This window comes from Nothobranchius furzeri, chromosome 3 (genome assembly GCF_043380555.1).
Source record: "Nothobranchius furzeri strain GRZ-AD chromosome 3, NfurGRZ-RIMD1, whole genome shotgun sequence".
NCBI lineage: Eukaryota > Metazoa > Chordata > Actinopteri > Cyprinodontiformes > Nothobranchiidae > Nothobranchius > Nothobranchius furzeri.
Window position 1 is genome coordinate 53,047,699 of NC_091743.1, and position 26,110 is coordinate 53,073,808.

Below are 26,110 nucleotides of genomic sequence, written 5' to 3' on the forward strand. Positions count from 1 at the left end.
GTTCATGGCTGATCACGGAGGACAGAAGGGTCCTGCGTTTAAAGAAAGGTCAGTCCCATCGGGTGGGGGGCAGAGAAAAGTGGAGAAGGGGCCAGAGTTCATGGTTCGACCTGGGGTGGTGGGGGGGGGTCAGTCTAGCAGGTGTTTACGTGAGCCTACACGTGAGCGGTGGGAGCGGCGAGCGTCTGGGGGGCCGTGTAGGTCTCGGCAGCTTTGGCACACGTATGTCTCTGGAACATGGCTCTTACGGATTTTGGCGCACGACAGATGGATCCAGGTGTTGCACTTGTTACATTCAATCATGGCTCGGCCTGCGAATGGCTTCATGCAGAAACACGTCACCAAGTCCCACGAGTCGTCATCTGAGGAGACAAGAAGCACTCTGTTTTTTTTCCTTTTCTTCCTACTAACTTGACAGTTTTGATTGGTGCAGCACAACAACAGCTTACCTGAGTCAACCATTATGTCCTCATCTTCTCCGGACCCATCTTCGTCTCTGAACACCACCTGTTTCCCCTGGCGGAACACAGTTCTGCTTCCTGACAAACCCTCAACTTTCTGGACCTTTACCACCCCTTCTTCGAGATCTCGGCCATCCCAGTGTCTGCGCTCCTCCTTTGGCTCTTCCTTAGGCTCCTCCTTGCAGGGAGACAGGCTGGGCAGGCACTGGGGGTGGAGGGGAATGCTGAAATCATCCTCAGGCTCTTCTTTGATCATCCGGCCACTGAACGGAAGTGGGGACTGCACCTGTGGCTCTGCTGGGTATGTCTGCGGTGCTCTGGTTTCATCGCCAGAATGATGCTCCCTTTCCTTTCTCCTCTTCTTTTTCTTCAGTTTGTCAGCTTTCCAGTGATCATCTGGATGCAGACTGGTGATTGTGCGCTGCAGAGGAAACAGCATTGATATCAGAATGTGGTGAAAGCTTCATTTATGACATTGGTTCAGTTAAACAATTTCAGTTCAGCTCACGTCTCTTTTGGGGAGGCTGGACAGCATGGGTCCTGACTGTGGGCGTTTCCTGCTCCAGTCCTGAGGGATCTTTGTGGGACGTGATGGACATGAGGGTGAGGGTCCTGGGTTCCAGCCATCACTGTCAGCTGTGCTACCTGTGCTATTAGGTGGGCTGGAGCTGCTGCGCAGCGGAGAGTCCTGTGCAGAAATAAATAAATAAAAGCACAGGCATCAGTGGCTTTGTGTTTTTACAGTTAAGAGGTTATCAAAAATGGAAAATTCAACACTTGATAACAAGCCCTGGGTCTGTATGTTTAGAGCAATGGTACTGAATGTTTCTAAAACAAACTATTTTACTACAACAAAAGACTCAACCTTGCTGAGTGTACGAGTGGATTAATAGTCTGATCAAGAAGGTGACAAACAGCCAAAAATACCATATGGGTAAAAAATTCAATTATCTATTTAAAATGCTTAAAATAATAAATAAATTACTCGTTAAAGCTACAATGTAAATCTGCAGTGACAAATGCAAAGTAGATCAGGACTTTCAAAAGCATCAAATTAATCAACAATGAGACTTTACGCATCATGGTCGGGAAATTCACGTACTTCTTGCGGGTATGGGATGTATCCGGCGTAAGCCAACACAAAAGTGCAAAACTTGTTAAAATCCTCCACTGTCCTCCTCCTCCGGTACGGCGGACTGAAGCTCTGAAAACACAATCGTAAAACATCTCAACATGGCGTTGACATCAATGAGAAGTGACCGTCAGCACACCCACTTTCAGCAAACCGAGACGGACTTGGCCAGGTGCCACGTACGGATATGAAACAAAACTATCATAAAACTCATTAACAGACTCAGAACAACCGATAAACCTTATCACACACTACAAACAGCTACCCAGGTCGTCTAAGTGTAAACAGCAAACAAGTAACAAGCTAATGCTAAGTGGCTAGTAGTAGTCGCAACATAAAAATCGACTTTTGAATAAATCAGTGACGCCAAACAATGATTGAAGACTGTCAAACAACGCAGTTAAGTTATAAACGCATCAGTGTTAGAAATCTGATAGATGACGATGAAGATAAATTGTGCAAACACTTAGCCAGTGTTTTTGTTAGCATGCTCCGTTATGGTGATGGAATGTGCTCTTTTGATGAAACTCGAGGCTAGCTAGCATCAACACCCCACAAAGTCCAGTTTGAAAGGATAAGAAAATGACAAATTCTCAAACACAGCACGAAGTTTGACTGTGTTAAATCGCAGTTAGGTGTAAACATGTCTGAGGGTTTAAGCGTGTTAACTTCTTACTTCTTCCGACATTAGCATAGTATGCTAACCGCTAACTAAACAACAACGGCCAGCGTTGACAGACCTCCCTCAAAATTATTTCTGCTAAAATCGTTTGACATGGCAGCAATTTTTCCATTCTAAATGTGTTATTTACTTGTTTTTTTTTAATGACTCACCTCCGACTGGAACGCATGAGATGTCGATGGGTTAATGTCACCCATCTTAACGGAGTAGCCGACCACCTGACGTGCTGTCGATGCCCTGACAGGCTACCAAAGCAAGCTGCTCGATGACACCGTAAACACGGAGCGTGTTAAGGTTTCTGCTCGCTGGATGCCCGCTGCTAGCGTACTGAAAACTCGAAGCAACAGTATTCACTCAGGTTGCCATCACGAACAGTAATTTAACCAGCACCAGTTCACTCACTATTCGATACAAACACGCAAAACGTGACCACTACATGTGAGCAATCGTCAATGCAATATTTTCCCCAAGCTGTCCTGTCAAGTCGAGGTCTGATTCAGTTTACGGACTGTCCCCTCAGCGGTCCACTCGGGCTGTCACTCGCTGCCTGACCCCCACCTTCTTGTTTCTTCTTCTACCCCTCTATTAGTGTTCATTAAACGAACAACATTGAGTATTGCTGCCCCCTGGTGGGCTGGAACAGTATGACTGCATCTCTGTGTAAAGCACTATTTGGGTAAGTTCACCTTCATTACAAACTGCAATGATAAATTGCATTCAAATGACTTATACACAGCAAAATCACAAAAAACTTAATTCAGGACACTAGATAATAGCACCTATACATTCATATCAGGTCTTGTAGGTAATAGATTAGATTGTAACAAAACTTAATGCAGAACATTATCTGATGCCAGTTAGTAAGAAAGTAAATGCTACATATATAATAAAATATTTGTTAAATCTCCCCATCAGGTGCAAGCATAGTACAATGGACGACAGTGGAAACTATCATCTACCATTTAAACCATCAGCACGTTGGCATCAGTGTTGTCACAGGAAGAATTCGCATTTCTTTAAAAACAAAATGTATATATTTATTATGCACTTCTTTACGAGCCAGAACTTTAGGAAAGTTTAGCATTATTGCCTGCATGTTGAGAATACATGTTGTGCACATAGGACCAAGGTGATGAACTTTCAAAAAATCATTAATGCAAAAAGTCAAATATACAAAAATAACACAGCGCATACAAAGAATGAGGTGTCAGACTTTGCAGGAACAACAAAAATGACAGTTCCAGGTTAGAAAGTCTTTCTCAGCCTGTTGTATCCAGCGTTGATGGCTCTGTAACATTTGGCCGATTGTGGGGAACAAACAGGTGATGCCTAGGGTGTGCTGGGTTTTTGGCAATAGGTGCTGCTTGCTTTGAAACATTGTCAGAAAACATATTGTCCAAGCCTGGGAGGTCATTCCCAATGTTCTTTTTGTACAGCCTTCAGGACTCGTGATTTTATTTGTAATCAATTGTGTATCCAACACACCAATAATATAGATCAGTGATTTTATCTTTAGATATTAATTTTGTATTTTTTTTGAAGACATAATTTTCACTGGGGTGATCCCTGAAGGGAAAGCAAAAAGAGAAAAACGAATGTTGGTCTTTTGTGTTTACTTTGTGTTTGTGTGTGTGTGTGTGTGTGTGTGCGCACGCGTGTGTGTGTGTGTGTGTGTGTGTGTGTGTGTGTTATTTTTTAAAGCTTCCACCTTCTTCTTTTGAGATGAACAGGTTTGAAATAGTTTTTTTGGTCTTTTGGGTATCCTGACCTCATCCTAAACTCACCTCACATTCATGTCCCTCCTGGATGTCTGAGTTTCATAGTGGCTCGTGCAAGGCTGTTTCATAAAAGTTGTTATTTGGGAGGAAAGACGATGACATTTTGAAGGAAGTGTCACAGTCTGTCATGCTACAACTAGCCGCTTCTACTAACTTTGGCTTCAACATAACTTAGACATAACCACAGATTCTTGGAAAACGGCTGTTTCACACAAATTACAAACAAAACCTATGAAAATATGTTTATCTTTGACATTGGAGCTGTTTTGGGACAGCACAAAACAACTTTGACCATGCAGGTACTAGCCATTAGCTAGTCAATCTTATCATCCATTATCTTAACCACTTGGGTTGGCTTTCCCCGTCAGCGATCCGGTAAGAGACGGGCGACAGCTCGGACAGGTTTCCAGTCCATCACAGGGACACAGAGAAACAAGGAGTGTCTCACTCATGGAGACAGTATAGTCACCATTTAAATTAAACAGTTTGTTTTAAAGTGTGCGGGGGAACCCGAAAACTAACTCAAGATGCTGCTGAGATTTGAACCTGCAACTTCATTGAGCAAAGAAACGCTGCTACCCACATATGCCACCATGCAGCCTTGTTTTTTTTTTCAATTATTATCATTATTGTTTTTGCATTTGGTGTTACTAGTTTTATTCCTTCTTCTGTGAGGATGAGAAGGCTGGGGGATTTATTTATTTTGCTCTTTTAGTATTTTCTTTCTGGGGTGGAGTAATTCACATGAAATATAATGATTTTAGTCACTCTCAATGGATGAGTCCTTTTATTTCTTCCACATCTCAGTCCCAGAAAGTTCTTTCTTTCTTTCTTTCTTTCTTTCTTTCTTTCTTTCTTTCTTTCTTTCTTTCTTTCTTTCTTTCTTTCTTTCTTTCTTTCTTTCTTTCTTTCTTTCTTTCTTTCTTTCTTTCTTTCTTTCTTTCAGAAATGAACTTTTTTTAGAGCTTGTTTTGTGTCCAATAACACCCATTGTCCTGAAGAGGGCGCTAGTCAAATGTTCGTTTTATTTGAAAGGAAGAATTGTAAACTTCCGGTTGTGTTGAGGTTTTCGCGCCTAACCGTGCAGCCGTAGTATCACCAGGCGCTTTTGTTGTTTACGCTAAAAGCGAAACATGGCGAACCAAAGACTCAACAAGTTAACGAATTTTTTGACCGAACACTTCACCGCGTTGGCCTTGGAGGTTTTTGGCGAAGTTCAAAGTATCGTCGAGTCGTACGACGAGGAAAACAAACGACTGCGGAGCATGCTGCGCACGGTGATCGGTCCTGAGATAAAACTACACATGATAGGTTTGTTATGTTTAATCGTGCCTTTCTATTTTAGTTACTGCTCTCTTTTGAACGTAATAAATCTAAGTTGATCAGTAGCTCACGGCTGGTCATCAGAAAGGATGAAAAACTACAATAGTTTCAGTGCTGTGGCTGCAAACGGAGCTCGGCTTTCCTCAATAGTTATTTTTTCTGATCGCCTCACCTCAGTGCTCGTGGTGAAGTCAGTTCTATTCCTCAGGTAACTAGCCACAAGGTAGCCCGGTGGTTTATTCTGGGAGAAACAAACACAAGAAATGCCAATAAGCTGAAAAAAACGCAGATTTTTACCAAATTCTTCAAGCAAAAGTGCAACAATGCTCCCAGTGAATGTTGTGTTCATTAACTCAAAGAAATGACAAGATGTTAGAAAATCACATGTATAATAAACAGTTTGCAAGAAATTCATTAAATATCAGCACAATTTCTGTTATGGGGCTGTTTTTCTGGTTGTTTTGTTGTTGGTTTTACTTTCAATCATCAAAACTTTTAATATAGTCGTTACAGCTCCTTTAAATCAGAGACTGTTGTCTTGAGTTGGAAAAGGGTAGAGTGCCTTCTCCGGATCAGGTACGAGGTCTTGCCCCAAGCAGAGGAGTTGAAGTATATCAGGATCTTGTTCACAGTGAGGCAAAGATGGAGCATGAATGAGGTGTGAATCTTCACTTATCTCCTGATTCGATTACGATTATTAGGTCAATGATTCAATTCGATATCCCGATGCATCACGATTATTTCATATTGATTTGTTTTCATTGATAAATAGAAGATGTCAGATAATTGCTTTTTATTTTTAGTTTCCTTTTTTTTAAAATCAAAAACGTAATTGACACAACCTGCCATCCCTCAAAAGCTCTCAATTCACAACGGGTTAGGACAAAACATTTAAACATTTAAGAAGATTTAACAAAGTAAAACAACCTGTTTCCTCGTTCAACAGCCACACCTCAGTCTGAGAAAAACACGCTTTGCAAAAACTCACACAGCAAAGCAGGGTGCAAAATCAGAGTCAGAGAGTCTTCAAAAGCAAGACCGCTCAGACCACCTTTATTTAATAATGGAGACCACCGTGGACTTCTCCATGCTAATTTACCCAGCCCACATGCTTAGAGATGCGCTCATGACATCACAGGACACCCTTGTTCTTGTTCAATCACACCCGCATTCCTAAGGTAGTGCCGAACGGACGTGGCCAGGCTGGGGCGAGCGGAGTGGAGTGTAGCCGATGCTAGTGTGTAAGTGGAATCATATCTCTTGGCTGGCCAGGTAACGCCTTGGGATTCCCCTCCCCAAGAGGAGAAGGCCCAAGTTGGCTGAGGAGAGGGAAGTCTGAGTCTCCCTGCTGCTCCTGTGACCAGACTCCAGATAAGCAAAAGAAAATGAATGGATGGCATAACAGCTAGTACAAACTTTAAGATACATTTAAAGTATAACTTTCAAGTTTGCAGTTATTGTTATTTTTTGTTGTCCATCCTCCTCTCTCTTTTTTGTTTGAATTGTTTATGCTCCAAATATAAATGTCTTATGTATCTAGTCATCACTTCTTTGCATCATGAATTGAGAATTTGTGGTCAAATATAGTTTGAAATAATAATTCTAGGCATAATTTAATGATCTGAGCTAAAAATCCTCATTCATCAAACATTTAAAAATAGGTTTCTACAGCAGGAACTTTTTCAGTAAGCAGTCTGTTTTCTATTTTTTCATTGAAATGTTGTTTGCAACAATGCCTAGTCTACCTTGCAGTCTTTAAATTTCAGTGAAAATTCAACAAACTTTACAAGAACGTTTGATGGAGCTTGTTAATACATTACTGCATAATTGAAACAGGCGGTATTCAATTCATTGTCCTGCGGGAGCTGTATTTAGATTTTTTAACTAAGGGAAAGGATCTACTGTTTGAATAATGCATTTTATTTACTTTTTCAGATGCTGGCCCATATGTTAAAGCAACCACGTCTACCAGTGAGCAACCTGAGGAGCCGAAGAGCAGCTTTGAATTTCAATTATCGCAGCCGGGGGAAAAAAGCCCCAAAGAAGAGCCATTTGAATTTGAAATTAAGTGGAATGTAGAACAACAACATCAGCCAGGTGAACTACACACCAGTAATGTTGCAAGCGTTGTGAAAGAGGATCCAGAACAAAAGGAAGAGAAAATGGACATGATGCATGCCAACCCAGTTGACATCCATGTTGAATCCTGCCCTGACAATTCAGCCACCTCCTCAGCTGATGAAGGTGAAAATGAAGAACATTCCTCACTGTCAGATGAAGCTTCAACTTCCTCATTGATAATACGGAGCACAAATGGTGCTAGTAACAGCAAGGTCAAGAATCAACAAAATCCTACAACTACTAGTACTAAGGTAAGTGTGAATGTTTGACCCAGAATCCCACACCGTACCAAACTTTATTTGTATAGTGCATTGAAAACAACGTGGCCAAACAAAGGTATGTGTAGCCTAAATATAAAAAGTACAATGAAAACAATAAATGCATGCTAAACTAAAAGCATTGTCTATCCACTGAAATCCTTATATCTAAAGCTGTTGGTGAAAACAATTTATTGTTAGAGGTTGTTAGAGGAGAAGTTGTAATATACTCACTAAAACATGCTGTTCATGGATATTTTGAACACCTTTCATCAAATACAAATTCTTTGTCACAGTTAAGAGATGGAAATGACTTAACAGCTAAAAGAGTTTTTGGTTAAATAAGACCTGCTGGCACTCGCGCCATTTGCTAGTCTGCTTCTGTTGGTCACACACCACAAACCAATCAGAGCAAGTTTGAGGAAGCATGTTATTTGGTTTAGCTGGGGTACTCTGTAGAGCTGAGAAAAGTAATAATCGATGCATTAAGATGCAGACATAAACTATTATGATTTGTTAAAGAAGCACACCATAATCAATTGTAGTGCTAGCCGCTAGCTTGCTCCGTGTCTAAGGGGTCACTACATGTATTCTCACACGTCTGCTCAATCAGAAAGCCTTCGGATCAATGTTCTGCTCTAATCTTTGCATTTGGCTTTGTGGCTTCTATTTATTGGGGTTTCTCATTCATGTTTTAGCGAGACTTTTTACTGTGGCTGCCAACCGGAGCTTTGTTTATCCCATTTGTGTAGAGAAACAGGCCAAACCCCTCCTCTGCGTAGTCTGGAACCAACTACGGAGAGCAGCGCAACCAAAATACCGGGTGTGTAATCCTCTGAGTAGTGGATGCAAATATATCACAAATTTTGCTCAATGTGATTTATTTTTTCTGTGGACAAGAAAAAATTACTGGTAATTTTTTGAATGATAGGATATGAGCCACCTCTAGATGGAATTTAAATTATTTTACATTAACTATAAACATATAGCAAATAGGGATGGGTACCGAATTCGGTACTTTTTAAGGTACCGACCGAATTCCACAGTACCGACCGAGCACCGATTCACGTCATTTGAAACGGTGCCTCGTTTCGGTACCCGTCCTTCATAACGAGAACTTGCCAAGACAGCTGCGCATGCGCAAGAGCGTTATGTCGTCGGTCCCTGTCCCAGCAACAACGATCTAAGTGAGACATCCTTATCTTAATATGCTCCTGTAGGTAAATAAAATGTTTAAGATAACGTTAGCTTGATATGTTAGCTTCCGTTTCGCTAATGGTGCGTTCGCTTTCTCCTCGGACCTCCGAATTTCCGACTAGAAGAACATGAACGCGCTCTAAAGTTTGGCTTCACTTTACTAAAGGCGGGTGACAACGATCTAAGTGTGAGGCATCATCGTTTTAACCTGCTTCAGCAGTTAAATAAACTGTTAAAGATAATGTTAGCTTGATATGTTAGCTTCCATTGCCACCGTTGTTATCAGCTAATGGTGCGTTCGCTTTCTCCTCGGAAATTCTAACTTCCCAGTAGGAAAAATCAAATGAAAAAAGATGGCCAAAGGAATGAAGATACACAGTAAATTTAGTTCACAGTAAAGATGTTTGCTTCAGTTTAATTTTCAGCTTATAAAACTACAGGGACGATGTTAAAATACAAACAGTTGTATGTTATTTATTGTGATATTTATCAAATATTGTTATATATTGAGAAAAATATATAATTATAAAAGAGAATTAAAATAATAAACACTCAAAAGTATCGAAAATCGATACCGTTAAGTACCGGTATCGATTCGTAGGTACTGGGAATTAGTACCGGATCGATTCAAATGTCAAAGGTACCCATCCCTAATAGCAAATAAAAGTGCATGTGGGAATTTTGAGACATGTATCTCTATTTCTTAATCTATGACTGTGATCTATAGATAGCAGGGCTGGGCAATAAATCGTATATTTATCATTATAGAAATTTCTGACTCCTATTATGATCATTTTTCCCATGTCAATAAATCTGATAATAAAAAATGAAAAGGTGTGTGTAGGTTGGCAACATTCATGTCCCTTTAAGAAGCTGAGTCATGAAAAAAATGACTCAACGTAATACATGTGACTAGGGCTGCAGCTATCGAATATTTTTGTAATCGAGTACTCTTATCGAATATTTTTTTCGATTAATCGAGTACTCTAATAAATTACCCTTTTGTATTTGTAAACCATTATATCAAATAGCATGTTATAATTATGAAAGACCTGTTAAAATGAGCAAGCAATTGCCAGTTATTCTTCAAGTTTTATTCAAAATTAGTTTTCAAAACTTCAGCACTTCAACTTTACTTCACAGTAAACAAATGGCTGTGCAAAAAATAAGTAAACAACCTGAGCCGATTTTCCCCTCGTGCGAGAATCTGCTAGCCTGCAAGCCAGACAGAAACTAGGAGGATAACTGTTGAAGTAGCACTGCGAGCGGCTGCGGCCCAAACAGAACCAGAACCGCTCACGGTGCATGCGCAAACAGCTCGCCGGCTGTTTCCCTATTAACACACGTCCGTTTTAATTTCAACACGTTTTTACTCACACAATAACAAGGATTGTCGAGAAAGCATGTTTGCTGTGGTTTTGTCAAATTATACTGATCACAAAACATTTATTTACTTTCTTTCGTTTTCCTCTCATAAATACCCATGTCCTCCTGCAGCAATCCCGAGGGACAACAAACATCAATAACACAATAAAAAGTCCGACGTTTTGTGTAAAAATGCTATTTTTTAGCACATTTTAAGTCCGACGTGTTGCTACCAGACGTACGGTGTGAGCTGAAACTAAGTGCTACAAACGAAAAAGTCGCACAGTGTCCGCAGAATATATGGAAATACAGGCTAAAATGCATTATCTTGTAGAGGCTCCGAGTCCGCTTGCAGAAGTGACATTTACAGGCGCTGCAGCAGCATGGAGGATGTGGTGTTGTGCTAGGCTAAATCCATTTTACAGTATTTACACTGGAGTACGTTTTCCGCCTAACGACGTGAAAAATGGTCCCACATCTTGACATTTTCTGTCTTTTTCGCACTCCACCGGGGTCCACGTTGTCCGCCATGGCTTAAGAGAAAGTTAAGTTACATTCGCTACTTGCGTGTGCAGTCCAGTGGGCATGTGCGTCACTTATTTCAGTCCGGGTGAAACATGACTACGGGCGACTGCAAAGCTACGAATTAATTAAATATGAATTAAACGAATCCTCGAGGCAGAGAATTTGACTCGAGGATTTTTTGTACTCGAATTATTCGAGGTACTCGAGGAATCGTTTCAGCCCTACATGTGACAGCCCCATCTAGTGGACAACTTTTGTTTCTGCACATACCTGTAGTTATCGTCCAGTTATCGTTATCATGGTGAAATCCTCAATATATTGTGATATTGATTTTAGGCCATAATGTCTAGCCCCAATAGATAGATAGATATTGGAACTTTTTTTAGGATTCTGAAATCTTTTATTATAGTTTCTATGAAGGGGTATGTTTTTAAATGTTTGTTAGTTTACTGGTAAATAAGTTCTAAAACGTCTGAATTGTCGAAATGGAATACGTCTTGATAAAATCGTTGTCGCAAATGGGTTCTGATGTGCTTTTTTTATTGTCCACCTCAGTACACTGTAAGAAATAATTCAAGCGCCCAGTAAAGATGATACAAATATATATGTGCATGCTTAATGAAAAATGTTGAATGTCTGAATGATGAGTTTTTGAGGTGGCACCATCAGTATTCATTTGTGTGAAACATACATATTTATATTGAGTATCTTTAAAATAAATAAAGCTTTGATTAGCAGATAAAATAATTAAAATATTAGTAATATTTCTGTCTTTTCAAGCAATTTACATTAGAATATGTTACAAAAAGTTAATTTTAAAAAGTGAAATAAGAGATTTTCTCACCCTATTATTAGAAACAACTGAAAAATAATGTAACCACTACAAAACAATATGCTTGTTACTTCATTTAATCTCTGACACTTTTACACATAAAAATATTGAGTTGATTTGAAAGCCCTCAAATTAGTTATATCAAAACAGTAATATGTAAATTCAAGTATAATTTTCAATTATATCAGAATGAATCATCTTGTCACAAATATCACAAATTGAGTAAATGTAACTTAAAGTACTGTGGAACCAGCTCAAAACACAAGTTTAAGCAACTAAAGTAAATAAGTAAAGATAATTGAAAAAAATTTGAGAGATTTGAAAATGAATTTGTGGGTTTGGTGAACATTAACATCCACAGCAGGAGCCATGAAGAGACATTCAACGTGACTTTATGTAAGTACTGAACAAATATGTGAGTTCTCAATAGCCTTCTTAAAGAAGTTAGACATGAGAATGATATGATTTTTATCTACGTTTTATCAAAGCCATTTGCTGCTGTAATTAGCTAGGCTTTTTAATATTCCTTGTTAGCATTTGGAACATCTCAGGCGTTAGTCATTCAAAGAGTTAGAACAGTTGGATTTTGCTTATCCTTTTTGAAGTAGGTGTTTCATGTAATGGTCTAATTATCTGTTCAGGTTTCCTTGACTGTAGTTCACTTAAATTCTACTGTTGTAAATGCAAACTATCCCAAATTTGAAATTTAGAAGTCTTCAGTTAGTTTTGTGCGTGAGTGGGCTCGTCGTAACTGTTCGCAACAAGACCATCGTAAGGATGGAGTCTGCTTTAGCTTTGTGGATCAATGACTGCAGGAAAAAGAACATTATGCTGAATGCCAACATTATCCGCACGAAAGCTAAAAAGCTTTATGAAACGTTAACTGACTTCCATGACAACGTGGAGCAGGATGGTGTGGAGCCCGAGCCATCAACGAGAGCTTTTCATGCAATACCAAGCCCATTTAATGCCATCAAGGGCTGGTTTTACAAATTTCAGAAACGCTTTGGACTTTTAACGTTTTTACTGTATGGAGAGGCTGCCTCTCCAAATACTGCTGCATCAGAGGCATACGCGACCAACACATTTAAAGCGATTATCAAGGAAAGGAGATAAAAGCCTGACCAAGTTTTTCATATGGATGAGATAGGAGTTTTTGGGGAAAAGAATTCCCTCTCGCACCTTTATAATGCAGAACGAAGTCTAAGCCCCAGGATTCAAAGCCCATTAAGATTGAGTGCCTTTTGTTATGTGTGGAAATGCTGCAGGCTTTATGATGGAACCAGGGTTTATTCATAAGTCCCTAAATCCAAGAGCCCTAAAATACAAAACTAAGAATGCGTTGCCCGTTTACTGGATGCATAATGCAATGGCTTGGATGATGACACACTCAATCTGATTTGGTTCAAAAAGTGTTTCATTCCAGAGGTCAACTGTCATTTGAGATGAAAAGGATTAGACTTTAATGCACTTCTGCTCATTAACAATGCCAAAGGCTATGCTGATGATTTGTCGTATGATGGTGTGCTAATCAAAATTTTGCCACCAAACACTGCATCGCAGATTCAGCCCATAGACCTTTGCATCATAAGCGCTTTCAGGGCTCTCTACGCGCACTACCCTGCAACCATTTACAACTGGCTCGCAGCGACCGACTACATAACGCTCTTGCGCATGCGCAGCTGTCTAGGCAAGTTCTCGTTATGAAGGACGGGTACCGAAACGAGGCACCGTTTCAAATGACGTGAATCGGTGCTCAGTCGGTACTGTGGAATTCGGTCGGTACCTTAAAAAGTACCAAATTCGGTACCCATCGCTACCTAAGTAACATTTCTTGGAACTAGTGTTGTCAAAAAAATCTATACCTAGATATAAATCAATACTAAAAGTGGTATCTAAATTAGATATTCCATCCCTGTGGTATCGATATTATGGAGTCTCACATATACACAGCCTTCTTCAAGTACACCGACACGCATGACAGCCAGATGCCGTAAAGTAGCCTCCGCCTCCCGGACAAACAGAAGAAGAAGACGCCGCATGGCTACATTGCAATTTCCCGAGCGAGTTGTCTCAGATCCAAGTTTTGTTAACAATAGCAACAGCAAATTTGGGAGGCGCTTCACAGCCCAACTTAATCAACAATGCAAAGAGCAAAAGTGCAGTGTGGAAACACTTTGGATACAAGGCTGATGAGTCGGGGAAAGCAACAGACCAGGACAGACCCGTTTGCAAGGAGTGCTACAAAGAGATTGCTACAAAGTCAAGCAGCACAACAAATTTGGCCAAGCATCTGAGACCCCGACACCCCAAACTGCATGATGAAATGAAACAGGTGTCTAAAATTTATTAAATCTAATAAGAATGTGTCTAATTGCACCAACAAATTTGAGCTCACGTATTAGTATTAGCTAAGCTAGCATACCAAGTCCAACACGTAGTTGTATATTCACGCTTATATGCTTAAAGGAAAACTCCCGTTTATTGCAACCTGGACTTAATTTCTAGCATACAGTACGTTTGTTTACTCACGCTGACAACTTTGGTGCTACTTGGATTCCCCGGGGTATTTAAATCCATTGGCGAATCGCCATCGGTGTATATCCATATAACGGGTGCGGATGGGCACCCATGGTGCAGCCTCGAATTAAGACATTATCAGCACCAAAACATCTTTATGTCGAAAGGTTTTGTTAGGAATCATTAACATGATTCCCCTGTTCGTTTGGAGCGGGTCTGGGATTTCTAGGCGTAAATAGACTAATCTAACCAGTGTTTTTAATGACGTCACTGCCGTGCGCCAATCTGTTTTTATTAAGATTAGATGTACCTTTGTCCTACTGTGGAGAAATTCGTTTTCTCCCTTTATTGACCAACAGAGTTGTTCAAAAGTACAGAACTAAACATATGGCATCACAGCTTATGACAAAAATGCAAGTCAAACAGAGTTTAAGCAGCAAAACATCACTCTGCAAATAGTGTGTATATAGTGAGACAATTCATGATTTAAAATGTTAACTTTAGCCAGTTTTGTATGCACGTTTTAAAAAATGCTGATACTTGAAAGGTTTAAGCACTTTATACACTTAATTCTTAACATTTCATTTTTGCAGTATAAATTGAGGAATGTTATTTTTTGAATAAACTTGTTCAATAAATTGGTGTTTTTAAATAGTATAAAAATCGAGTATCGAGTTTTTCCCCCCCAGTATCAAATCGAGTTTGAAATTTTAGTATCGTGACAAACCTTACTTGGAACATGATCCAGAATTGATAAAATGCTTTGGACTTTTGGTTTGTGTCTGTGCTATGCGTTTTGAAGCAAGTGTTGCTTTGACATACAAGCAGTTTCAAAAATATTTTACTCCCTTTCACCAAAAAGCACCCAGTGATGCTCAAATCTGCATTTTGTGAGTGGAGTAACTAGTATTCCATTGGCTTTGTTAAATGAGAAAATCCAAGAATGTTTTAAAAACCACAGTGAAACTGACAAGTTTACTATTTTATCATGGAACCAGATATACAGTTGGGATGATTTTGCCTCATAGATCTCCCAGATTTTGTCCAGATTTCACAGATGGTGATTGTAGACACTGATGTAAATTTTGTTGTTAAGTTGCCCAATAGCTGGTATTATAAACAATATAGGAGGTAGGACTGCTAGATTATGGCAAAAGTGATAATCACGATTATTTTAACTGAAAATTAGATCTTGATTATGGTGATTTTAATTATTTATTTGGTCATAAAATTGCACAGGGCACAGAGGAAAAGAAAATAAATGAAAAAAAGGAAACAAGATAATTACAAACACAATTCCTGATTTGCGTAAAAGAGCCAATACACCTACTAATAGTTAAGGACCAAATGGGTATAGGCTTAAGTTTAAAGTATTTAAACCTAGCCAATGCATACCTAATTTTATATAAAACAAACTAACTGAAAATAGTGTCAAGAAAACAAAGCTATGCAGTGCAAACATTTGTAATATAATAATAAACAACAGGGTGACGGTGGCACAGAAGTTAAGTGCTCGCCCTGTAATCGGAAGGTTGCAGGTTTGAACCCCGTTCACTTAACCCCCCTTGCCTGCTGGTGGTGGTCAGGGGGACAAGGAGCGCCAGGGCTCGGCAGCCTCACCTCTGTCAGGGCGCCCCAAGGCAGCTGTGGCTACATCGTAGCTCATCCCCACCAAGGTGTGAATGGGTGAATGACTGATTGTGTTGTAAAGCGCCTTGGGGGGTTCTAGGACTCTATATGTTATATCAAATACAGGCCATTTACAAACGTGAACATCTATGTTGTAATGAACTTCTACAGCCTGCTGCATAGTAATTATTTATGCCTGTTCAGCCAATCTGTAGGAAAGTGTACAGTAGCACAATGCAACGTATTGTTCAGATAGGCGAACTATTATTATTTATTGACATGAGAAACTGGATGTGTAACATGAAAGCGCATGAAGACAGCCAAATGCATGTTTCATACTTGTCGCATGAGAATTAGCATTGAACAAGTGAGATCCAGAGAGGTTTGATTGGTCAATCAATGTAACGTGAGCATGCTGCACATGCGCACATCATTCCCATGCCTAATGTCCTGAAAAACTGTCCAGATTGCAGGTTGGGTGTTTTGCTAACCTGTAGGGCATATGGACAACAAAGTCGCACAGAAAGTGGCTAAGGGTCCTCAGAAATGTTGCTAGGTTGTTCACTAGGTTTTGTCTAATAAGTTGTTAGAATTATCGGGCGTTTACCCATTGTGAAAAATCAGCTCAGTGATACATAAACAATGACAGCATATTGAATGGAAGGAAAATGCATGGTCAGTTTAAAAAGCACATAATTGTCTAACGGTAGATGAAAAGCTAAACATACTAACTGTACAGCAATGAGCTCTGATTTAAAGTTGTGATTTGTTTTCATACAGATGGACCCTGTTGTTTTGAAGGTGATTATAGATCATCATAGTGAGAAGCTCACGTTATCCTCAGGAATACCGGACACATTGGAGCAGCTACACAAGACTGTGAAGGACACCTTCCAGATTCATGAGGAATTCATACTTCATTACTTTGACGAAGACTTTGGGAATTTCTTCACAGTTTATTCGATCAGTGATGTGAAACCTAAGGGATCAATAAAAGTGATCATTATTCCTTCCATAGTGCTATCATTAACATCAGAGACTGATAATGTGATGGATACTGGCAATGTGAGTGACACCCCAAGTGTGACATCAGATAAGTTCCCCTCACAGTCATCTTCTACTGCTGTAGATTTCCAGTTTGATGGTACATCATCAGTATCAGAACAAGACATCATATTAAGTCCAGAAAGGGAATTTTGGCCAAAAGATATTGAAATTCCATTTTTTTCAGTTACAACAGAGACAGTGTTGTTCAATGCAAACCAACTATTTCTGAAAGATGGAACTGTCCTTAACAACACCTGCATCAAGTCTGAAATATTGGAAAAACTGGCAGATTACATGTACAGTTATACTCCGTATCCAACAGGTCTTCGAGTTGGACAGGTCGCAGAAGCCTTGGTTAAAAAACACCCATGTCTAACAGAACCTGGAAGTTGCAATGGATGGAATGGATGGATGTACAGCTTAAAGTACAAAATGGGGAATTACAGGACTAAGCTAAGAAAGCTTGGATTTCCTGAAGTCACATGCAATTCTCTTAGCAATAAGCGCCCTGGTGAGAGAAAACCAGCCCAAAAAGTAAAAAAAGCAAGAAAAGGAGAAGTTAAGTATCTTCCACACTATCCTTTAGGAGAAACTGCTGAACACCAAGAGCAACAGCGGCTCAAAATTCTGTCTGAATTAAAGAAGCAAGAGAAGACAACCATCAATCAGTTAATGTCCAGCACGTTTGCTCATAGGAGACGGGATGTCGTCAGTCTTCAACTGAATGTCAAAGAAATCAAGGACAGGTGGCCAGCCTTGTTTAATGTATCACAGGTAAGAAAATTCTATTTCTGCAATGCAGTTTTATGCAACTACACATTTGTAAATTAAACTCTATGCTTGTCTCTTTGTTTCAACCCAAGATCAACGCTGAATTCAAACGAATTACCACTGTGAATCTTGAGGCCAAATTCATGTACATGCTGGACCAATATATCCCTAAACTGCTTTCCATCTTCCAAGCCAAGAAAGGTGCTGCTGGAGAGAGACATCGCACAGCAATGAATATTCTACTCCAGGTATTTCAGGTGTTTTTCTATTTGTAGATGCTTCCACATCAGGGCTGTACAGTGCAATATACACTCATCAGCCAATTTATTGGGTACACTTGTCCAACTGCCCGTTAACGCAAACTACTAATCAGTCAATCACATGGTGGCAACTCAATGCATTTAGGCATTTTGACATGATCAAAATGATCTTCTGTATGGTCAGAATTTGGCATTAATAACATGAAAGCATGGATCCATCCTGCCTTGTATCGACAGTTCATGGTGGTGGTGTAATTATGTGGGGGACATTTTCTTGGCACACTTTGGGCCCCTTAGTACTAACTGATCATCGTTGCAACATCACAGCCTACCTGAGTATTGTTACTGACCATGTCCATATCTTTATGACCACAGCGTTCAAGTTACACCCCCCGAACATTAATGAATTATAAGTCACTTGATTTTTGTGTAAGGAAGATGCATTTTACTGGTGCACATTTCACTAGACCCCCCCACAGCCCACCACCACAGTGAAAAATAAATAAATTATGATATTTCATAATCCGCTTTATAAGTATAAGTATGTGAGTCAGACTCACTTTACCAGGAATTTGCTTCGGTGGCTGCTTGTTATTGTATTTTCATTGTATGCACTACATTTGTTTGTCAGTGTGTTTAACTCATTCACTGCCATTGACCTCTAAAGTCGTCATTTTAAATCCAACCGTGCCATTTAAAAGTCAAAGTCCAATTAGTTGTCACACACTGATGTGTGCGCGAAATTTGTTCTCTGCATTTGACCCATCTCCTGGGGGAGCGGTGAGCTGCAGACACAGCCGCGCTCGGGAACCATTTGGTGGTTAACCCCCCCCCAATCCAACCCTTTATTGCTGAGTGTCAAGCAGGGAGGCATTGGGTCCCATTTTTTCAAAGTCTTTGGTGTGACCCGACCAGGAATCGAACCCTGATCTCCCAGTCTCAGGGAAGACACTCTACCACTAGGCCACTGAGCTTTGCATTTTTTTTACTGTGTGGGAGTCGGAAAGAGCCCCCGCACCGTGAGAACAAACATCTCAGCTCTAAAGTTGATCTTCATCCGCGTACGTCACATGTCACGTGACCGGGAAGCAGAAAGTCCGTGTGTTAGGAGATCGTTTGGGCTCTGCTGAAAAAAAAAAGGTGAGGCGCAAACCGGAAAAGCTTCTGCCAATCACAGTTCGACAACGGATTGTGAAAGAACGAATAATGCTCAAAACGCGCAGATTCTTCCTGATGTAAGAGGCGAGTCTCCTCTTTGTTTTGGTAGTTTTGGCATTGACATCATCCTAGCGCGCAACGTTCAGTGACTCTTAAAAACAGTAAAAACGGTGAGAAACGCTGGCAGTGAAGGGCTTTACTGATCAGGAAACAGCTGGCAGTGAATGAGTTAAGATCTAATTTTGTTTTTTTTAGAGATTATGACATAATTTTTATGCTGATGATACAACTTTTATTCTGTGCTACAAAACCTACAACCTTTGTAGCACCAGTGCTATAGGCTAAAAATTAACGTACAGCCCTGCACATGACCTGTCACTGCTCTTTTGTTAACTTTTTATAACTGAATCTTCTGTACTCTTGCATTCAACACAAGGTCGCATACCTTCTGAAGCAATTATTTTTATTCCAACTATGTTATTGATTGTCTTTCACTCTTTATCTGTACTTTATATACAACATACACTTTCCACATTCCTTCCTCTATTAGTTTTCTCAACATAATAATTTCTCCTTCATTCCTTTTTCCATTGTTTCAGTGTTGGGTATATTCTGTATTGAAAAATCTGTTACGTTCAAAGGTCTAAAATACACTGAGGAGAGTGGCTGATGTATCGTGTCAGTTGTTAAAATACATTTACTGTACTCAGCAGAGTGAGACTCTTGAGATAACAAGAGAAGTTGTCATCCGATGTCTCATTGATCATCTGGGTGAAGATGTGGGTGCCTTGATCAAAGAGTTTGAGGTGAGTATTGTGTAAACTTGAATGTAGGGCTGAAACGATTCCTCGAGTACCTCAAATAATTCGAGTACAAAAAAGCCTCGAGTCAAATTCTCTGCCTCGAGGCTTCGTTTAATTCATGTTTACTTGATTCATGGCTTTGCAATCAACCGGGGTCATGTTTCACCCGGACCGAAATAAGTGACACACATACACACTGCACTACATGGCACACGCGCATAGTAAATGTAACTTGGACCCAGGTGGAGTGCGAAAAAGACAGAAAATGTGAAGGGTGTGGGACCATTTTTCACTTCGTAAGGTGGAAAACGTAGTCCAGTGTAAATACTGTAAAATGGATTTAGCCTACCACAACACCACATCCCCGATGCTGCAGCACCTGACCAGGAAACATCCACATGTAAATGTCACTTCTGCAAGCGAACTCGCAGCCTCTGCAAGATAATGCATTTTAGCCTGTATTTCTATATATTCTGCGGACACTGTGCGACTTTTCGTTTGTAGCACCCAGTTTCAGCTCACACTGTGCGTCAGGTAGCAACACGTCGGACCTAAAAAAGTGCTAAAAATAGCAGTTTTTACACAACACGTCAGACTTTTTATTGTGTTGTTATCGATGTCTGTTGTCCCTCTGGAATGGTGCATGAGGACACAGGTATTTATCAGAGTGGCGGAGGAAAACGAAAGAAAGTAAATAAATGTTTTGTGATCAATATAATTTGACATAAGTGACATAAAGCAAACATGCTTTCTCGACAATCCTTGTTAGTGTGAGAAAAAAAGTGTAGAAATTAAAACGGACGTGTGTTAATAGGGAAATAGCTGGCGAGCCATGTTTGCGCATGTGCCGTGAGCGGTTCTGGTGCTGTTTGGGCCGCAGCCGCTCGCAGCGCTACTTCAACAGTTATCCTAGTTTTTGTCTGAAGTTTTGAAAACTAATTTTGAATAAAATTTTAAGAATAACTGGCAATTGCTTGCTCATTTTAAGAGGTCTTTCATATTTTATAACGTGCTATTTGATATAATGGTTTACAAATACAAAAGGGTAATTTATTAGAGTACTCGATTAATCGAAAAAAGATTTGATAGAGTACTCGATTACAAAAGTATTCGATAGCTGCAGCCCTACTTGAATGTGTTTCCCCTCTTATTGTAAGTCAGCTTATGTAACTTATACTTCTTTTATATATCTATACGCGTGCATGCATGCATGCCATTACTTTTGCGGTTGATAAATTTTATTTTCTTAGGTGACATGCTACCTGCAATAATGCTTCTTTTACGGTGTCTACAGAGTTTTGACTATTTGACCAACCAAGCCATAAATGTGGAAGAAAAGCTGGGAGCAGAGGTGATGGCTGTTTACCTTGTGCATGACGAAAATGGACAAACCAACGTGGGAATCGTCATTGAGGGATCCATTGTACTCGACAACCTTGGGGATCTGAGCAGAGCCTGCTGCTACTTGCTTGGACTAACTTATGCATTGGACCTAAATTATCCTAAAACTCTGAGATACATTTTTGAAGTGTTTCAAAAGCTGCTTGCTGAAGTGGATCCTGGGAACCTGTCAACAAAGGTGCAAAGACTGAAAAACTGTTTAATGGCATAGTTGACAGCTGGGTAAATGAGCACAAATGGGACTCGCTCTCACATGGATCATTTGTGCTTGGCAAAAGCTGTATGTACCCTCAGTTAGTAGTAAGGCTCCTCTGGACAGAGACATGGATATTCTTAGGGTTCATTCTGTCTAATAGGTGTTGCTTGACTCAATGTGAAGTCTGATGTTCTTACTGTACTTTTCTATTTGGCATCAATGCGCTGCATCCTGGTGTATTTTTTTTCTTTGATCATTCCTGACCTATGAGGAATCCCTCTTTGAAGTGATAGTTTCAAACAATATTCGCACATATCGACTTGAATGTTTTGATTATTAGGCAGAAAGTTTACTCTTTTCTATCACTGAGATTTCTAAATGCGTAAAAATACATAAAACTTGGAGACAGTGTGTTGTTTTTCTAATGGGAAGCCAAAAATGTATAACAAATGTTTATTCTCCCCCCCCTACACTAAAATTTTGTCATTTCTGTATAAAAGTCAATTTCTTTGGTGTGAAGATAGTGCCTAGCATGTTCTTGCAAACTGTACAAATGTACAAGTAATATTTGGCATGAAGCCTTTTAGTTAAGAGGCGCTGCATCCTGGTGCTGTGCTAAGTTGTGACAGTTTGACTTCTGAAGTAAGAGAGTTGGCAGTGGCTTAGATGCCATAGCACTTTAACCTCTCTGTTGTACTATCTCCTGTTCTGTTTGAAGTTTTGCTAATTATTAGTGGAAGGAAAATCCCTATCTATTTGCATGTTTTGGTTATTATGCAATATACACAAAAAAGTTTTGGGGTGGTAGTCCCATTTGATGAAAGACATTTCCTTTTCTTTTGCAAGAAGGATTTGAATTAAAATGATCATATTTCATGAGGCATTTGTCATTGTTTTTTTAAACCAGTTTTTAACAACTTTTAACTAGTTAATTAAAAAAATCTGTTAACATTTTTAGTATTATTCAGTATTAGTATTATTTCATTAGAAAGTTGATAAATGTGCAATTAACTACTAGAAATATTTTCAGTTATCTTTACTTATTTCTTTTAGTTAATTCTACTCATGTTTTACAGGTGGTTCACACAGTATTTTTTGTTACATTTTTTCAGTTTGTGATTTATGACCAGATGATTAATTCTGATGTAATTGAAAATATTAATTGAACTTAATATTACTGTTTTGATATAACCAGTTTGAGGGCTTTCAAATCAACTCAATATTTTTAAGTGTAAAAATGTTTGATTACAGACGATAGTCAGGATTTCAAGCGGTGCTTGAAGGCTGATGGAGGCTGACTTTGGTTGTGAGAGTGCTCAATAAGCTGTCACTGAGCTGGTCACACTGGACGACCACAGACTTGCAAATCAGCCTCATGTTCACCATTTTTTGTCATGATTCTGTTCCAGTGTGACCGTCTTTGTAACAGCTTTTTGAGCTATCTTACCACCAAAGTCGGCCTCCAAAACCCTACAAGCACTGCTTGAAAACCTACGACTCTCATCTGCAGTCGACCAATGACAATACACATTTAGGACGCCACAGCAGCAAGATGCTGCCTCCGAGTTTTGGTTACAACTTATGTTTAAAATATAGATTATAAACAATGGGACAGCAATAGCTCAGGAGGTAGAGTGGGTTGTCCAAAAATCAGAAGGTTATTCAAATACAGGCTATTTACCAAATACTACACACCAGTTTTAAATTTTAATAGCCCAAGTAAATCCGGAGTTATACTAAAATAATTAAAATACCTTTTTTAGACCATCAGATAAATTGTGAAAACAAGGGAAAGGAAATGTGCTCACGAACATAAAAAGTAGAACACAAACGAACACCCACTTGACTACAGTAGAGTCAAGCCACGTTGACAGGTGGGAAATGGGCTTCTGGTGCACTTGAGAGATTATGTGCATTAAGGTGTTACTTTTCCAGGTTTTTTAATATGGAGGAATTTTAGATTCCTAAATGATTCTTCTCATCTGCAGAAAACTTTTTTCCTTAACTTATTAAAGACTAACAGTGTTTCTGTGTATGTTGCAAGTCCTTCACACATTCATTTTCGATTGCTAAAATTTGTCTTTTTTTCTTTTTTTATGATGAATTTGTGCTACAAAATAAAAGAAACCAAAACCCGTCATACAGAAAACCCTGCTACAGATGCCACGGTAAGAAAGCTTAAACTGTATTTTAAAGGTATTTTACTTTATATTTATTTATTTTTAAACTTTGTTTGGAAAACTTTTCCATACAGAATGATCATCGACAAGTCTCTGATACTTTCCAAGGATGAACAAATGTCCTTCTTATCCCGGCTTCATGAAAGCTACAACGATTTTCCTGAAGACCAGAAACCCATGATAGCCCAAATGAACCTGACAGCAGATATTGAAATGGTACAGTGTGCTTTTGGGGAAGTCCCAAAAGGTTCTCCCCTGTCCTACCAGTTCCCCGTACCGTCAGCTAAGGATTTCATAGTACATGATGATGCACCCCCTCAACCAGATCTCCCATTGTTTTCTCGCATACTGGAGCAAGCTTCCGACATTCCTACTCTCAGTGCTCAGGAGCAGCACAATCTTAACAACATGTATGTCAGCTGGGAACAAGCACATAATCTGGAGCGCTCCACTCGTGGACGCAAACAGTCTGCCAAGGAGTTGGAGAAGATGCGCTTGATCGGCCGTTTCAAAGAAATCAGTCAGCTGAAACCAGGACGAAGCAACGCTGACAAGCTAGTGTTTAAGATTCGGCATGGCAAACCCAGAACTTTCAAGATCTTAAGTGGCCAGGGAGGACCGGAAGAATTGAAGCTTGAGGCTACTCGAGAATATTGTCGCAATTTGTGTGTCAACTTGTACCCTTGTGGTTTGGTCATCCCTCCGCATGCTCCATGGATGGGGGCATTTCCCGATGGAGTGGTGTATGATCCCAAAGAGAAGAACATCTTTGGACTGCTGCACACCATACACGTTGAAGGCAATAGCTATACTGAATGTTCTTTTCTGGCTTTTTGGGAGTGCGGCATTCAGCTGAAGCAAAGCTACTGGCACTACTGGCACATCCAAGGAGAGTTGATGGTTACTGGCATGATGTGGTGCGATCTGTTGGTGCACTCCACAAGCGACATGCTGGTCCAGCGCATCTACCGCGATGAGACACCCATCAAATGCTTGAAGAAAAAGCTGGAAGAATTCTTCTACTATTATTATCTTCCACAACTAAATGATGAGAAATAAGATCTTGTTGGTGATGGCTCAGCTTAGATGTTTTAGATTTCTTTTTTTATATTGTAGCTAACAACATAACCCATTGGTCAACTTATTGAGGCTGCAGGATAGTTCACAAACAAATGTAACGTTAAAATGTATTTCTTCACATAAAATGCATTAATTATAGTTAAAAGAGGAGTTTTTCATTCTGAATCTCCAACAAGCTTAAATTATTTTGAACTCATCTATAACTGGGTCTAAACATTTTTGAAGAACAGTTTAATGTAGATGCCAGAAATAAACTGAAAGTAATGTCCAAGCCTGATAAATTTAGATTAGATGTACAACATTATTTTTATTATTATTTTTTTATGTCATTTTTATGCAGTTTAGTCCTCATGAAACAATTGTACTACTGAAGAGGCTGTTAAAAGTGGATATTTGCATGAGGAATTTTGGAAGAACTACAAGTCTCCCCTTTTGATTACTTATATTTTTTATTGTTCAGTGTTTAGTTTTTAGATGTGATCATTTCTGGGTTTTATATACTACCATATTAATGGTACAATTTGATAGATTTAGTTTCCTAAATGCTTTTCCGTTCTATTTTTTCGATCACGTTCAGAGTCTGAACATTTATGTTGTAGTTTTGTTTAGTGTTTCCTACATGACCTCAGTCAGATTGTGATTTTCAACAAAAGATAATGATTTTCATGAAAGTTTTCTGGAAAGACAATCCTAGTTCAAAAGAGTTTGTCAAAACAATCACCTAATTTTTGACCTTTCAGCATACTGTGCCTCTAAAACATCTGTTTTGATTTCATGAGTAAAATGGTTCAGTTACAAAATAATTTTTTGCTCGTCATATTGTATTTTTTTTTATTTTACTCATATTTTTAAAGTGTATTTCGAAAAATCTGTGTTTGTGTTATTTGTATTGCTTCGTATAGATGTTCCACAGACTGGGATCACCCCAACTTTTTTCCCGCTCAAGGTTCTAAAATGGGCATATTTTACCTATTTTACTTAGACATTTCTGCCATATTTAACCAGTGTTTATAGAGTCACAAAATAGTTTATTCTCAAATGTAACTTTTTATTGTTATTTTTAACTAGCTGCTAGCTAAAAACGATAAATGATTAGCATGTCCTAATGTAAACGAAAACAAACTTGTTTGTTAAAGCTACATGGAAATTCAAAAGCTCTGTGAGCAGCTGTGGTGGTGTGTGGTGATGATGAGATAGATTTTGAAAATTACTATATTTAAAAAGTCAGTACAATCCATGTAAAGAAAACTAGTTGCATGTTATCTCCTGTAGATGGCGCTGTGGCACTCGCCAGTTTACTCAGCTAATGGTGACCAGATGTATTTGGCTGGAAGGTGACTAAACAGCACATTTAGCAGCTGAATGGGTGTGGAATAAAAACACAAGAAATTA

At 39.3% G+C, this 26,110-nt stretch overlaps 2 protein-coding genes across 4 annotated transcripts; one reads left to right on the forward strand and one right to left on the reverse strand.

The window, feature by feature from the left end:
* phf13 (PHD finger protein 13) lies at window positions 1-2,685 on the reverse strand. Its single transcript, XM_015959493.3, has 5 exons — window positions 2,428-2,685; window positions 1,564-1,665; window positions 970-1,149; window positions 450-882; window positions 1-362 (listed from the first exon to the last, which is right to left on the reverse strand). The coding sequence occupies exons 1-5, from the start codon at window positions 2,470-2,472 to the stop codon at window positions 130-132; spliced, it is 993 nt and encodes a 330-aa protein (XP_015814979.1). The 5' UTR covers window positions 2,473-2,685; the 3' UTR covers window positions 1-129.
* Window positions 2,686-5,102: 2,417 nt separating this feature from the next.
* On the forward strand, window positions 5,103-26,110 carry LOC107385540 (uncharacterized). 3 transcript variants are annotated; one of them, XM_054750687.2, is made up of 6 exons: window positions 5,103-5,364; window positions 7,312-7,748; window positions 16,603-17,643; window positions 17,733-17,888; window positions 19,769-19,864; window positions 21,156-22,337. In XM_054750687.2, exons 1-6 carry the CDS (start codon window positions 5,187-5,189, stop codon window positions 21,471-21,473), a joined length of 2,226 nt encoding a protein of 741 aa, XP_054606662.2. In that variant the 5' UTR covers window positions 5,103-5,186; the 3' UTR covers window positions 21,474-22,337. The 3 variants fall into 3 exon arrangements, with proteins under 3 accessions (XP_054606662.2, XP_054606663.2, XP_015814977.3); XM_054750688.2 differs by having other exon boundaries at window positions 19,772-19,864; XM_015959491.3 differs by lacking the exons at window positions 16,603-17,643; window positions 17,733-17,888; window positions 19,769-19,864; window positions 21,156-22,337 and adding exons at window positions 23,583-23,626; window positions 23,713-26,110.